Consider the following 16,760-nt stretch of genomic DNA (forward strand, 5'->3'; position numbering starts at 1 on the left):
TACAGAGCAGCGTTTTTCCCTGAGTTTATCAAAGGAAAACTCTTTGATGACTCTGTTAATTTGCTGTGAGCAGGAGATTACTGAGACATTTGCAAGATAAAGTTCATCGCAGAATTTATTGAAAACAAAACAAAGCAGAAATCTATTTTTCCACTAAGTATTTTGCTTTTGTTTGTATTTCAGTAATTTTTTTCCCTCTTTTTGAATTATTCATATTCAGATATCAAATATTCTCACAAACCAGTGTGTGTAAGAAAAATGAGTCTTGAATGGCTTCATTTTTAACTCATTGTGCTTTATGCCCAGGATTATTATTATTATTATTAGCTGACCTTCTATTCAGTCTGTTTCTATGATCCATAAATAGAAATTGCCTAATGAGTATCTCAAGTGTTCGTCTGTCATTTTCATGGCAGTTTTTCTCATCCTACGTTTGTACAGATCTGATGACAACACCAATTAATACACAGCAATAGGTCTTTGCCCACTTCCTCGCAGATCCCTTCCATGAATACAACCTTCTCTATTCTGAGCTGGAATCTTGTATCTTTACACAGTTTGAGAAATATAAAGTGTTGTAATACCAACTGAAGGAACAATTTGGGAACTTCAGAAGTTGCTCCATGAGAAATGCCACAACTGCAGCAATAATTATTACATTTTCTGCTGAAACAGAAAAAACTTCCTCCTGTCTTGTTCTCACATCCTACTTGAACAGGATTTGCATGCTTGGTTTGCACAGCAGAGCAGGGGCAAATACACTCTGCAATGCACTCAATCCACAAATACCGATGGCAAAGAATGAAGGTAGAGAAGAACAAAGGAAGAGACACAGAGTTTCTGTCACTGCCTACAGGGTATGTTATGGACACAATAATACATATTCCATGAGGAATCAGCAGGGAGTTCTGGGGGCAGGGAGGCAGATTCCTTCTAGAGGAAGAATAAATATATTACACTTCTATACAGTTCTTGTATTTCTCTCTTCTTGTGTTTCTCCCACGGCACTTTCCCCCCATTTCCTTTGAATGTGACTTCAGGTACACGCCAGGACTTTTGTAAGCAAGCTGACAAAAGAAGCCCAACAAAACTGACCCTGAGCTCCCTGTTTACTGGGTCACAAAGCACAGTGTGCAGCACTGCAGCCTTGCAGACCCAGACCATCAGCTGCTGAAACCACCACCACCTCATCTAGCTGCCTGCGTGTTGGCTGACCTCGGCCCACGTCCGTTAGCTGCACTGGGATGACTCTGTCATTTCAGATGCCAAGGAAGGGATCAGGGTGATATTTTTGGTCAGAAGATAATAGATGTGTCAGTGAACGCTTTATTGCCACATCACCCCTTACCTTCTATTTTGATTTTACCCTGGCTTTCATTTTTCTTACACCATCCACATCACCACTTTGCCCGAATTCAAGAGAGAGCAAGGAAAAGCCTGCTTACCGTTCTGGAATCCCAGAGAGACAAAGTCTTGTCAGCAGAGCTCGTGAGGACAGTGCTGGAGAAGGGAAGGAACTCGATGCTGTTGACGGAATCTTTATGGCCACGCAAGGTGTATCTGCATCTCTCACTGCAAAAGAAAACAACAGAAACACAGCCATTCAGAGTAATAAAAACACTAGATAAGTTTAGGTAAATCCCCAGAACAACTGAACATTGACAGCCATTCATCACCCAAGCACTACACCGCAGAGGCAACAAGAAAACCCAATCAGTTGGTGTTTGCTTCCCAGTAATGAAGGCTGTAGTGAAAGGCAAAAAGAAATGAAGAAGCAGCTTTTAAAAGATTCAGTCCTAAGGAGCCACAATGAAAGCACCATTTGATGTTTCCTGGGTGCATCCTCAAAAACCCCGCTGATGCAGAGTTTAAAGGGAATGTGGATGAAAAGGTAGGATAGGGACAGTACCATTTCTTCTTCAAAGATATCACGTTCCTGAGAAACTTATGGACTGTGCCAACATGCTCCCTGAAGAAAGCCAGAGAGTGCTGGCAATCCTGCTTTTCTCTCAAGGTCTTCACAAAGGTTTCTAGAAACTCAGTGATGCCTGGGAGGGTAAAGTCTTGTCACTGTGGACACACCCAGGAGCCCTTTTCCCTGAACAAGGGGTCTCTTACCATGGATCAAGCACACCAGAAGCCATTGTAAGCTCTCTGTTCCTAAAGCAGATGTGAGGGAACAGAGCTGTACCCCAAGAGTCAGGTACTTACCAGGAACTGACAACAGCTCAGATGGAACTGCTCTGTGAAATGGTTCTGAAAGTTCTTTCTAGGCTGAAGACACCCAACTACTGCACCTTCTCCCGGTCCATCAGCTAGGAAGCAATACCCTAGAGCTTTTTGCTTGCTTTCTTACCTTTTTGTTTTGTTTTCTTTTAATGACCTAATTTCTCAAACAACACCCTTGATCCTTCTCAGTTGAGAGTATGAAGCTGATACATGTGGAACACAAGATGGGAAGCTTCTCCCATCGTAAGCAACAGACACTCAACCACAATGACACCGCTGGGGACAATCTATTCTCTCACAAAACGGCCTATGATCTTGTGAAAGCTTTTTGGGTTTGGTTTTGTTTTCTCTGCGCACACCAGAGTAGAACATTCCTTAAACTGGAGTCCAAGGGAAGAGAAGGAAGAGCCCAAGGATGCCTTACCAGGACAACACAGAAGGCAACAAGCAAATCTGGGATTATTTAAACTGAGCAGAACGGCAAAGGCTTAACGCCTACAGAAGCAGGTCAAGAGGGGAGGCAGTTGATATTGAACTGGTATTAATCAGTCACTATGGCTGCACCCAAGAGTTGCCCACACTGATTCAGGTCTCACTCCATGATTTCCTTATATACATGTGAAAATAAATGTGCAGTGTCTGTATTATATCCTGTGCACATACTGTGGAAAAAACTAATCAATGTAAAGTCAGTAGCAGTTCTAGCCTCTTTGTTCAGCTGAGACAAAAATAGGAGGAAAAAATTAAAGCCAACAACTCATCGTAAATTATTGCGGCTTTCAGTGAGAGCTCAGAATTTTATTCCCTGCTCGTGTGATTGTGACAGTAGAAACACACCTCCCCTGAGCTGGCTGCTGAATATATCATTGGGGCTTGCAAATTAGATTACTGGGTGGCTCTTAACAGAGAAATTTCTTACCAAATTTATTAAGGAAGCTGTCAGAAGGGAGGAATTAAAGATGTGATTTTTTTTTTTTTCTGCCTGTGTGTCACCAGAAGACTCTCGGAGCTCTTGCAGGTTCTGCATCAACAGCACAGATGAGTTTCTAGAGATCAGCTGCAGGCCAGGAGAGCTGCAGGGTTTGGATGGACACCATCCTGATCTCTGGTGTAACACAGACCCTTCTCAGAGCTGCTTTAGTGCTTTCCCATTTCCCAGACTGGAAGCAGACGCTGTGCTGAGCTGAACACCAAGCCTGTCCCCGCAGAAGGGAGGACAGGAGGGAGATAAGAACCTTCTGAGCAGAAATATTATCCAGGATATAGATTTCAAAGAAGTATTAGATTCCACTGGTATCACTGCACAGAATCTATGTTTTTCTATTATAGATAATACATTATACTATCCAGTGTTATCTGCTATACAGCCTACATGTGTTATTTTATCACAGGGACTCATTTTAAACTCGTCATAAAGTATTGTGGCTGTTAGTGCTCCGTGCACAAGATATCTGATATTCACGATCACTTGATATATGACAATAAAGTTACTTCAATAAAGTAATTTTTTTTTGTTGTTTCCCAGACTCGTGGCAATGCTTTACACCAGAGAATATGCCTTTTTCATCTCAGCCCTTACACTTTTATTTGTGTATAGGTATGCCGTTTTTCAAAGGTGCCCCATGATTTCCTGCTTGCCTCTTACACTGTAAAAACTCTGAGCTGCTGAACAGTTTCTGACAAGGAAAATCCTGCTGCGTTTTTTTTGGGCACTTACTAGTTTTGAAAACAGCTTTACATACCCCAGTGTGACAGTTGTTCCACTAGAACCAAAGTGGGGTATTTTCCTGCAATAAAAGCATGCAGTTATGTCCTCTTCAAAGGCTGGGGGAGAGCAGCGGCTTCAACCTGCCTGAGAGGGCTTGGGGTGAAGGAGCACAGGAAAAGGAAAGAGGGGAAAGGGAAGCAGAATATTTTGTTTGTGAGGCACTGGTGTGAGAGATGGACCGTCCCAGGCAGCCAGGCTGCAAGAACAGCCTTGTGAGAGATTAATTAGATGCCAAAGCAGGAAGGCCCATTCAGAATCCCAGAGCAAGGTGAAAATGGACTAAAGTGATGGACCATGACAGCAGCAAAAGAGAAGGAAATGATTTGCACTTTTCCATCAGGAACATAAATGCCCAGACCTGATGCAGCTGCCTGCCTCTCTCCTTGCACTTCCATATCACTGCGTACTGATGAGCGAGCTCTGGCTCTCAAGATTTAATTTACCACTCCGCTAACTGACTGACTGAATATTTCTAAGAACTTTCCTCCAACTGCTACATAAAATAAACTCATCTTTCCTTCCAGCTGAGATATAATTTCAGCAAGACTAGTTTGTATACCAGCTATCTTCTGGTCAGATAGGCCAACAGTTTATTTACATGTTCTTTTTCCATAAAAACAAGTTGATAGGAAGGGGAGAGTATCACCCTGATTTTCATGGGAGCTCATGTTTCTATCCAATGGTTCAAGTTTATCTACACTAAAATAAATCTGCAGCAACATTCACTAAGTTTTTTTTTTTTTCCACTGTGAACACACAGCCTCCTGGATATAAAGCTCACCATCTCTGAACATGCCAGTTCAGAAGACAGAGGGAATCAGCCATGAATAGCAGCTTAGGCATTTGCAGCACTCTTGTTGCCTTTATCCACTGACAGAGTCTCTGAATAAATGGTGCCACAGTAGAAATACTGTTCAGTAGTTCAGTATTTTGCAGATTTTATTCTGAACCTCACCTCCAACGTTCATCCTGTGTTATTACTACTTTTTCAACATAAAATATGAGCTAACACCACGTTTTCTTGGCTCACGATTAATTATCTTCAATGTTCTCTTTTCTCTACAAAGTAAATTCCCTTCCCTTAAATCCAGGTGAGGCAATTATGTCCATCAATAAATCAGCCTTCACTCTACCTCACCAGGTTTGGATTTGTCTTCTCAAACGTGGCTGGATGCTTCTAAAGAAGCACACCTATTCCATCAACGCTGGCATTTCAGTTTAATCACACCATTACTGGTATCACCGGCAAATTTTAACTTCGCTCAGTTTTTAGAGACTTGTGTTTTGAAAATCACATTGCAGAATGGTTCATTCAAATTCCAAAGGGCTTTCAGTAAAACTGCATTGAAAACAGCAGATATGAAACACTTCCACTCACAGAAGACTCCGCTGGATATGACCAGGCTGCCATCTCTCCTCTAATGCACAACAGCAGCCAAAAAATGCACCAGCTAAATATTCCATCAGCTGCACAGGAATTGAAAAGAATATACAGATAGTGGGTGGATTCCTCTTCCCCTGCATCCTTTCCTGGCTGCACAGGGGAGTTAAAACTCAGGAAGGACATCAAGCTGGCACACCCTGATGGGAACACTCCCCAGCTGCCTGGTACCTATTCACTGCTCCAGGTCACCCAGGGCCCAACCTGCACAGGTCAGCACTCACTTCCTGAGCCCACGTTGCCCATTCTTTTGCTATTTAGAAGTGTTTTAAAAAAACACCCAACATCCAGCATACACATGTTGGCACTCCTATGAAATCAGGACAGGCTCTGCCTCCTTTCCTCTTTTTTTTTTTTTTTTCTTTTTGATTTCTTAAAGCATGTGGTTTATAGGTTCAGCTTTGCTGGAAAAATTGGGGGAGTGGAGGGTGATGCCATTTTAGTGATTAGTTAGGTAGTCATAATTACTTCTTTTATTGCTGTGCCATATTAAATCTCAGTTCAAGCATAGTAATTAAAAGCACCTATACAGCCAATCGAAATTAATGAGATTTTAAGCATGTTCTTTGGAGTCAGTGCCTCTACCAACCATCTTTTCACATGCCTTCCAGAGGAATTCATTAAATGCACAGGTACTCCCAAACTGTACTATCTTCCCCCAACAACTGCTTTTCAAACCAGCCCTCAGAACAAAGACTGAACCAAACTCTCCTGTCTGTTGAATAACACTCTTCTGTGTGAGCTGCAATCACCAGCAGGGAAATTGCCACAGAAAATTACACCAGAGGGTCACCTGTGATGAAGGTGGACACAGCACTTCTGAGGAAGTTTTGTAAGGACACACCACAACCTGTCTCCAACCCTGTAATATAACTGTAACAGTTAAAAGGAGAGTATTTTTAACAAAAACAAATATCCTATCACTTTCCCATTATATGGCTTTATCTCTGAATTGTGTTTAAATTAGGCATAGAACTTTCCCAGCCAAGATCAATGGCCAAGCATAGCAAATGGGTTGGCTTAAGACATTAAAATGCCAGTTTGGTTTATGCTGTTATAAATGCATCCTATCATGTCTTTACATTTTATGACCTCTATTTTATTTCTAGGTAGCTTCACATATGACACATCCAATTATTCATGTCAAGAATGTAAAACTACCAGTATTTCAGTAAAAAGTGCCCACCATCATTTATGACAGTGGTTTGGTTTTTTTTTTTTTTCTTGACCCATTATTTCAGTAAATGTAACACATTTTCTAAGACATTGACGTGTGAGGGCACTTCCTCTGAAAAGATACATGACAGCATGATTCTGTCAATACGAAACACTTTGTTCAACTATTACTTATCTTCAATAAAATGGAGCTCCCTTCAAATCGTGAACATTCATTTGTGCCCTCTTTCAAACCAGTGTTCGACACTCTGGGGAATGCACTGCTAAAGGAGATGTTACCACTGTTTTTGTGGCATTGTAAACATTTCTTTTCCAGTATTTAGAAATGCTTCGAGAGAAAACACAAAATTAATCCTTCTTTGTGTTACTCATCTTCATACTCAGCACTGGTGGAACATTTTAATCTCTGGAGTCTGGGTGCTCCACAAAACAAGGAGCAGCCCCCAGTTTAAGAGAAGCCGTAAGTCAGGGTCTCTCTAGCAAGGGTCAGTTTGCAGTTACTCCCGAGTTTTCCATTCAGGTGAAACTGCTTTATACTGCCGGTTTCAGGCACTTTGAATTGTTACACTTTTCAAATTCACAGTGATCAGAAGCAGGATTAATATTAAACTCTCCTGCCGTCACTCCCATCAGAGGCTGCTTTGAGCTGGGCTGTGTAGGGCTGGCTGAATCCCACAGGCGTGGTGTGCACGTCCCACTCCCACTGAAAGCAACACGAGGTTTGCCACTGATGTCAGCAGGAGCAGGATTAGATCCAGGTTTATCACCACAGGAGCCTGACAGCTCACACTTTTGGTCTGGTGCACAGTAAATTGAGCATGTAAAAGGAAACTGAGCTCTGAAGTGGCACAGCCTTAACTGGGAAGTTCAAGGGTGCAGTTCTTCCCCTTCCTCTGCCCTTTTCTTCTTCCTTCTGCCAAAAGCAAAGCAAAGGCTTCCCAACCAGGAAGGGTTAGCCAAGAAAAAAAGAACCCCAAACACAACAGAAATGTTTTACTAATATTTTCTAGAGATACAAACACACACTGCTCATCTGACTCAGCAAGTCTGTAAATCTGCAATAAAATCCCATTACATCCTTTTCTTAGACCTCATTTAAAAAGAAGAGAACTTAGCAGTCCTACTGTTGGAACACAAAGGTTCTGAAAGGCACCAAATTGTGTCTTTTCATTGAAAGGATGTAAGTCAACGTCAACAATTACATTTTTGTCTTAAAAAACCAAAAAGGTAAGTTTTGAAAGGCTGCAGCAGTTTCTTTTTCGGAGTCCAGATTTCTCCTCTGAGATCTAGCAACCTTCTTTCTCCCTTACTTTTCGGGGGCTGAACTGAGCATGGCAGCTTTCCTTTAACACCAATTAATTAGACTCAACTCCATCACCAGCCCTGCTTCAGCTCCTGCTGAAACCAGGAATAAAGACTACAGAGATCAGGTAGGTGAACAGATTCCACCCTGCTGCAAGAGGGGACTGCAGCCCAAATCCTCTCCTGGCTCTGCTGGTATAAGGAGCACGTTGCAGTGCAGGCCAGGCTTTGTGCTCACACAGGATGCCTCTCCTCCTTCAGGTAGCCCCCCAGCCTGACCCAAATTTGTCTGACATACTGCAAGCTCCCACTTCCAGCAAAACTCGAAGAGAAAACAAAGGCAGCACCTGAGCTCGACTGGCCCTTAACCGTGGATCTCGTCTGATGAGGTCTGAGCACACTGAGCCCTCCCCCAGTCCCACACATTTTGGGGTTCAATCCTGTAGGCACCACAGAAGTGTTCAGATCTGCCCACAGCAGGGAACTGGGCCAAAAGCAAGTCCACCAGTGTGCCCACAGGCTTGTGGATACCCTCTCCTCCCACTCCCAACTCTCCTATTCCCTGGCATCCCCTCCACAGCGGTGGCACAGCCTCTCCCCCACTGCCCCATCTGTGTGCTGCTAACAAGCTCCTCTGTCAACAGCAACACCCAAACAGAAGAGGAAAGCTATTTTCTTGTGTTGGAAATTTATTTCATCTCCAGGGACCTTGCCTCCTTACATATTTTGCTGTTCTAAAAATTACTTTGTCCTATTTCTATAACTTGAAACAGCCTCTTTGGCAAATAATACACAGAAAGGGAAAATTGAATGTACCTGAGAACAAAAAAAGTACAAAAAAAGCACATGCAGAACAGAAAAAGAGGGCAACGCATTACATTAAATGAAGCCTGATAGCTTGAACTTCGGATTCAGCGAGGTCTAATAGTGAGGGACATTTGGACAAAATTCCCCTAATAAATTTATAATTAACCATCAGAAAGCAATGCTCCAGTCAGACTTCTATTCTGTGGCGAAATTAGATAACAGCCAAATAATCACAGTCCTTGAAAGAGCATTCTGTGGATGCAGGAGAAAGAGGCCGCAAAACTTCACGCCTTACCACGGGGATTAAAATGCTTATTTGCCTCAATTCCTCGTAATTTATGTAACAGAATAGGCATTCCTGGAAAACTAGCCAACTATAACACGGTGTTTATTTTTCTGGCAGAGCTGGGCGTGTCGAAGCAGCAGCTGTGCGTTTACTGAGCGTGGGGAAACTTGCAGGGAGACACTGAGCACAGCACTGAGGAGAGAAACCTCTCGGACAAAAAGGCACCAGGGCAAGGATTTCAGGCCACGCTGGCTGCTGGGGTGGTGAGCACAGACACCAGCCTGGAAAATGCTGAGAACCTGCCTGTTCTACCAACACTTACTGAACATGCATAAAGCGCACCCAGATAGTCACGGGCTGGGTTTTACAGAACAAAAGACTCTCCCCGGTGCCACGTTTGGAGACAAAACAGAAATACAATCAATTCCCCTTCGTTGTTCAATCACCACTCCAACCCAGGATCAATTCTGAAAACCACTGAGAATAATAAATGTGATTGACAATAGCTTTATGTTTTTTATGAGCAAAAAGCGCAAATTACTGAATTAATAATATCGTACTTAAGTCTTTCATTAGAAGGTGTGAAAACTGTTTGTCGATAATCTCTCCTTTTTTATTGGCTTGCAACATGAATAATGAATCTACTCATTATTACATGGAAAATTCAGCCTATTAACATCTTACATTTCTTTGAGCAAAGTGTTGTGTAAGAAGTATTATTATTTTTATTATTTTCTGCTTCCAGATAAAGGGGTTTTGCTGTGAAGCCTAATTTTTTTAAAAAGGAAAGATAAAACGATAAGACATAAAATCTCTACTTAAGAATGGCTTACGGTCTTTTTGCTCTAAGTTCCCCTGTTAGCATTATGATTTTGGATCAATATAATTGCACCAATCTAATCCCAGAGCGCACCCAAAATAAATGTCATTGGCTGAGAAGGAAAAGTATCCATGATTACAAGACAATTTTTACAGCAGTATAGTGGCACTGTGGAATCCCTTAAAGGTGAGGCTGGAACGAAGCACATCTTTAAATGTAAGGATAAATGTTCAGCTGAACCAGGACCAGAAGATACACCACTTTGCCAAACTTAGCCTAAAAATAGCAACAGAAACGAGTACTTCCACAGGTGTCTCAGAGACACCAAGTGATGGTCCTGAGCTGAAACAACCACATTTCCATGTGTGGCTGTTCTGGAGTTTTCCAGGACAGCACATACATTTTCACACCACACTGCAATATGTTCCTCATCCCCTTCTCCTGTGTAGGCTCGGCTGAACCCTGTACCTTGTCAAGGTATCTTTAGAATCTCACTAGTCAACACCTAATTGTTGGCAGCACAGGGCATTTTTCAGCTGGTGGCAACAGCTGCTGCAAAAGCTCACTTTCCATTGAAATTGGGCTCTAAATCAATTTTGGTAATTTATTTCAGCTATTTTAGTTTGAACAGAAGCCTGTTACTTGCAGTCCACATTTTTCAGAAGTGAGAAGCATTTTTATATGCTTCAAATTTGGATTATTTTTTCGTTTGAAAAAGATAATATTTTCCCAAGGTTAGAATTAGGTCAACAAAAATTATTTTGAAAGTCATGGAACCCGCAAGAAGATTCAGGCATTTATATCCAAAATGCAGATCTTGAGAGCCCTTTCTGAGGACTGTCTTGGTCAAACACTGACCAAGTCAAGGACAAGGCCTTGCTTTTAACTCTGTGTAAAAGAACAACACCTAGGCACGATCCACAGTCCTTTTATTCTGACTTACTGAGTAATCCTCTCTCACCCAGAAACGATAAATTTGTTAACAGTGCTCTAAGGAACTCAATTCAGTGGGCATTCCCAGAACATCTCTAACGTACTCTCATGGGATTTGGACCCCACAGAAGCTGCACTGGTACCCACTCCAAGCATGGTGCAGGAGCACAACCCCTACAGTCCTCGACCATATCTCAAAATCCAGGTTTAGTTCTTCCCTCTGCCTCAGGGAAGTCAACACCCACGTGTTAAACCATCTGTTCATGGATATGACTTCCTAATTTTATCATCAAGTCTGTCCACAGGCACAAAATAAATTCTATCAGCTGAAGAAAAGGCTTTGTGCAGACCAATGGTCCTGGCCCTCAGAGAGACGAGATGCAGAGCAGTCCCCCTCCAAGGTCAGCTCCTGTATTTCACAGTTATTGGCCAAAATGCCATTTCAGTCCTTTGGACAGGAACTAGAACACGATCTGCTCTTCATCTGAGATGCCTGTGCCCCCCTCTCAACCCACAGAAATCCATCCCAGAATTACTAGCAGCAGCTGAGGCACAGGGTGCACTGGGGATCAGAGGTGATGCTCACGTTTATTTTGTGACTGTAACCCTTGCTCAGCAGTTTCTGCAAATCAAGTTTCCATAAGGGATTTTTCTGTGGGACAGCGAAGACAGGAGCACCAGAAATCATTTATTGAAAACCACGGCCTTATTTTATTAAACAATTATCTGCTACCCCCTCAAGGCATATGGGGACGAGATAATCAGATCAGGGCAATCTCAGTAATAATAAAATAGATCCAAAGCATTTAAGCTGACATTAAACACTGCAGAGCGAGGAGGAGCGTGTTTTCTGCTCAGCAGTTCTGCAGCCAAATAAGCAAAGTCTCGCTCCCTGGTGACAGTGGGTTATCCTCAATTATCATATCAGCTGACATCAGCACTGAACTCATGTCCTGTTTTCACAGGCAAGATGGAGCTGCCATGATCTTATTATTTTGTCTTTTTTATTTATTTAATTATTATTTTTATTTATTATTTTCTTTTTTTTTTTTTATTGGAAAAACTTTACCTGTAAAACTACTGCCTTTTCAGGCTGCCCCTGAACAGCTCAGTCCAGATGTGTCAGTTCCTCCAAGGACATCCTGCTGTTGACTTTGAAAACTAACAGTACACATGTATTTTAATGGATCACTGTCAAGTGACTTGATTTTGTCTGTGTGTGTATTAATGCCTATGTTAGAACTACTTCTATTCAAACAGGTTATTGCACAGTTTTAGGCTTTTGCTGCTGAGATAAAATGTTGTCATTTAAAAAAATATTGCCATCTAAACTCAACATTCAGATCCCCTTGACAGTGCATTCCAACCACCCTGAAGAATTTCTCTGTAATTTCTTTCATTCTCTTCCTTTTCCTCATGATCATGTAATAAAGAATATGGCATTATATGCACAACTACTGACTGGTGAGACATAACATGGAAAATGAGACGTGTGACAGTGAAAAATAAACTTTGAAATATCTTTACACCAGAAGGCCAGATAAACTTACTGTCCTATATCTCAATGCACATTTGCTGTTGAATCTTGGTATCTTACTGTGAGGCTGATCTGATCTATTTCTTCTGAAAACTCACTGGCAATGTCATAAATAATTGCTTTTTATAGCATTTTAAGGCTGTAACAGTATATAACAGCACATTAAAAAATGCTGCTCCTGTAACACTAAAGCCTAAAATACCTTGCCAAAGCCCAAGTCCCATCCCATGGAGATCTATCACACCATATTCTCAAGAAATCTGCCTATTTAGGACAATTTCCAAACTTCCCTGACCACGCACAGTCTGAGATTCATATGATTTTTGGTTGCCTAAATCGGATTTTCCAAAGTGACAATGTGACCACTCCAACACATTTTCAGTCAACCCTTCAGGCACTTCTAAAGATCCAACTCTGTGTGTGTGTTAAAGGCAGAGAGCCCCCAAACATCTGCTGAGGTGAGAACTTTGGCACTTTACCTGGAGTTTACCAGGATCAGGGAGCAGCTGAAGAGGGGAAGGACACGACATGGCTCTCCCGGCCTTCTGCCTGCCAAGAGTGACGTTAAACTGCACGAGGCATGACCTGGGTCTGCACTGTTTAGAACGCAAACCCCTTGCCTTCCTTCAAAGAAAAAGCAACTGCTGGAAACCTATTGACAAAAGGGAAAAACTGAACAAGGACTGTGTAGGAGACTGGCAGAATAAATGTAGAGAACTCAACTACATCCACACAGTTTTTAGAAAGCTGACTTAAGTCAGCTATTAGCCCTCAAAAAACCCTCCTAAAACAAAACAAACCCAACGAAGCCCCTTTACTCCCCCAAAACTATAAACAAGAACCCCATCATTAGTTGACCTCAGAATCCATTTGCTGGTCTAGCTTTGAAGTGGTAACATTCTACACGGGATAGTAAAAGGAGTTCATAATCTAATTTCACCACCTTCTTAATTTATTTTCAGTAAGTTTTTTTTTAAATATTTTTAATATATTTCTTTTCTATCTTTAATCCCAACCCACCTGCAGGAAGGCTCCTGTGAGCAGCATGGGGAGCTCACGCTGTCCAAAGCACACGTAAAGGGGGTTCTGCCAGCTCTGCTCCCTGAGCATCCCATGGAGATGCACTGGGCCCCAAAACCATCTACACACCATGAACGATCCTACCAGAAGCTGCCTTGATGTTTTCTGATATAGAAAAGAAAATGCCTTTATCGAAGAAGTCAGATGAAGAACAACCTACGGTCTCAGATTCAAAAATGGAATGGCAAGTGAAGGTTGGAGACCTCTCCTTATTTACTACTGTACTGCAAACCAGGAACTTCAGTCCTCGTTATTTTTGAAATAAAAATCTTTTTTTTTTTGACTGAACAGTCAGCTGCAATAGTGCAGAGAACCACGAGAGCCTGGGCCAGGACTGTGTATTTTAAATTAGCATTATGCAATTACACAGAATATTAATGGATGGGTTTAATCTCCAGCATGCAGATTCACTGCATAAAATGTAGTGTTACTCTTGTCGTATGTTAGTTTATTTTCTTCCACTTTTTAAATTTACTGAAACTTCTTTAGGCCTATTAAATGAGCAAATCCTTTCTGAAAACACTACAACAAGGCTGAAACGCAATAAATATAAGCACTTTAATATTTAAGTGAGGAAAATGAATTTCGGTGTGTTTTCAAATTGGTTTTCTTCAGTGCAGAGTTTCTTTATTTGCCCAAATAAAATGGATTTGAGTGGGTGGCAGCTTTAAGGAGTTATGCAGCACTATTCAATGGCTTTGTGAACTTGGGAAGGTATTATGAATAATGGATTTGCTGTGCTCTTAAACACGGAGCCACAACAAAAACAGTATCATTCGAGGTTTTCTGACAAGCAGCTGCTGGAGTGTGGAATAAAAAGCCTGGCCTACTGACTGAAGCTACAGGTGCCTGTTTGTTGAGATCACTGTAGCTAACCATGGGACTGGAAATGTGTTTTCAGCAGGAAAACCCCTCAAACAAAGAATCCAAAGAGCTAAATTCCCAAGGATACCTCCCACCACTTTGATCTGCTATTTTCTTACAAGCCCGTTTTTACATTCTACACCACCCCCACTTCCCCCAAACAGAGCTGGGAAAGGGCTGGATTTCCCTTTGCCAACTGCTGCAGGGAAAGATTAACTCGAAACACATGCAAAAAATGTAAGAGTAGTGGTTTAGTTTCCTGCTTTTATAGATCTAAATATGTATCTCAAGGGGACAGAGTGTTTTGCTTTATTTAGTAATTAATTTAAAACGACTTTAATTTCATCAGCCAGTTACTCAATCTTAAGCATTAACGGAAACAATATCCAACCATTTGCAATATAAATAGACTTAAACAAAGCAAATTGGAGAAGTGTGCACCTCGATCCAGTGGAAATGAACCTGCCCTTCAGTCTGAGAGAACTCATTTGCTTCCCAAACCTGAAAATGCAAAAGCTGTTCAACCTCACACACGCAGGCACCTGAACTCATTCCACTCTGCTGAAGAGAACCTCAGTAATCAGGATCTCAAATTCAGGTCCCAAAATCCCAGCTGGTGTATTTGGTAACCAACATGTCAGTACTGGACAGGATTTTAATACCAGCACTGCAATTCCAAAAGTTGCGCCATCATCTTCTCTTGTTGATAAACACACATCAAGCAAGTCTACTGAAATCTTCACCTGCACCTAGCAAAGCTTAGTTTACACTGCTGCTGAAGGTGCTGGATATGTAACCAAAGTATTGTCTAGCCATGACTGATAACCTGATAGGGATCACTTAAAAGGCTGACAGAATTAGGTTTTCATCAATCTGCAGCGCCAGCTGCTACTTCCCACCTAGTACTGCACATTGTGTCCTTGTCAGACCCTTATCTTCATCTTAACCTGCCAAGCACACTAAGCTCAGGTCTGTATTGCTGTGAAACAAACTCTGATACTAAAAAAAAAAAAAAAAAATTAAAAAAAAGCTTCAAAAAGGGCTTTTAAAATGGCAGAACATAACTGCAGTAGATCACATACAGTATTTTTACTCTTTTCTTTGCATTTCAGAGGAGGGATACCAGTATAGCTTCAGCTCTGCTCACAGTGTGAAGCCAACTCACATGCCCTTTTTATGCAACAGAAACGCCCCAGGACCGTCTGCTCCCTATTAAATAATTCACAAATTTTGTTGACATTTTACTGCAGTCTCAATATTAAGATTCCATTATCTAGAATGTTTGTTTTGGTGACAGAAATAGGTTTGAAAGAGACACTGAAATATAAAGAAATTCATTGGTTTTGCATCAAGTGGATAATTCCAATACATATTTAATAGGTTTCCCACAGACACGCAGGCCTTTGCAGGCTCTGAGTTCAGTAAATAGATGCATAAAAATTGTCTTGCAGATGGCGAATTGACTCCTAGCTGGGAAAGATATTGGTCATCCTAGAACAAGGGTTTTGTGTGATGTGTCTCAATTCACACCAGAAAACCTACGCTGAATGTTGAAGTGCAGAAGGGAAAATGCCAACATTTTTGTTTTCTTCATCTTGATCTTCACCTCCATTAAGGCAAACCTGCCGTATTTTCACGAGAAGATTCAGCATGGATGTGTAAATAGTTCACAGACTTAACCACTTGTATCATGTGGATATGGGCTTTTTAGCTCTCAAAGTCTAAATCTGTCTCAATCCACACAGGGTACCAAAATAATTGTATCACATGTATGTGGTCCAACCATTTAGGGAAATTTAAGATTGAGGACAGAAATGAGCCCCAAGTTTTAGAAAACTGTCACAGAGGAAACCACTGCTGGGCTGGCAGCAGTATTTGTTCACGTTTTAAGGAGGTACCAACACAATTCAGCGTCTTCCAACTTCAGTAAAAGGCCCAGGGCACATCTTCTCTATGGAAGCAGTAATTGTTTAAGGGTTTGTGTTCATTTCCCAGATGAGGCTAACCAAAGATGAATGTAGTTTGCTGTAACAGGATACACAAGACAGATAACCAAAGTTACAGTGTTTGGGAGAGGGAAGAATCTCACAACACAAGGTTTTGTGTAATGTCTGAACACCTTAAAAAAAACCTCTTTTTTGAAAAAAGGAAGAGAAAAGAAAAACACCCGCCCAAAGCATCTCACACACACACATCTCTGGAGATTGCCTGGAACCAGGCAACAAGAATTCAAACCACAGGAGCTTACGTGTATCCAGGCATCCATTACAGCAGAGTTTTATTTTGCAATCAAATGACCAATTCATCTGATTTCAAACCAGAAGACATCAGCAGCTAAAAATAGCTCACCATTCAGGTGGATGTGCCTGTCAGAGTAGTGCTGCTTGTGAGTAGTAAGATGTGTTCTTGTTAATTCACTGGGGATACAAGCAGGGAACAACCTGCAATCACTTGTGCTGCGGCACACCGTGATTTTGGGTAACAGTGCTGCACCTGGACACGGATCACAGACTGTGT

At 41.7% G+C, this 16,760-nt stretch overlaps 1 protein-coding gene across 2 annotated transcripts in view; it reads right to left on the reverse strand.

Moving 5' to 3' along the window:
- Nucleotides 1-16,760, reverse strand: part of SPAG16 (sperm associated antigen 16) — a 367,722-nt gene that overhangs the window by 147,697 nt on the left and 203,265 nt on the right. For both annotated transcript variants that reach the window (XM_027890314.1, XM_027890313.1), the window contains exon 13: nucleotides 1,446-1,572. In XM_027890314.1, the coding sequence (XP_027746115.1) occupies nucleotides 1,446-1,572 (127 nt within the window). The remainder of the gene's footprint in view (nucleotides 1-1,445; nucleotides 1,573-16,760) is intronic.

This window comes from Empidonax traillii, unplaced genomic scaffold (genome assembly GCF_003031625.1).
Source record: "Empidonax traillii isolate 1590-97213 ecotype Southwest subspecies unplaced genomic scaffold, ASM303162v1 scaffold284:size1552100, whole genome shotgun sequence".
Classification (NCBI taxonomy): Eukaryota; Metazoa; Chordata; class Aves; order Passeriformes; family Tyrannidae; genus Empidonax; species Empidonax traillii.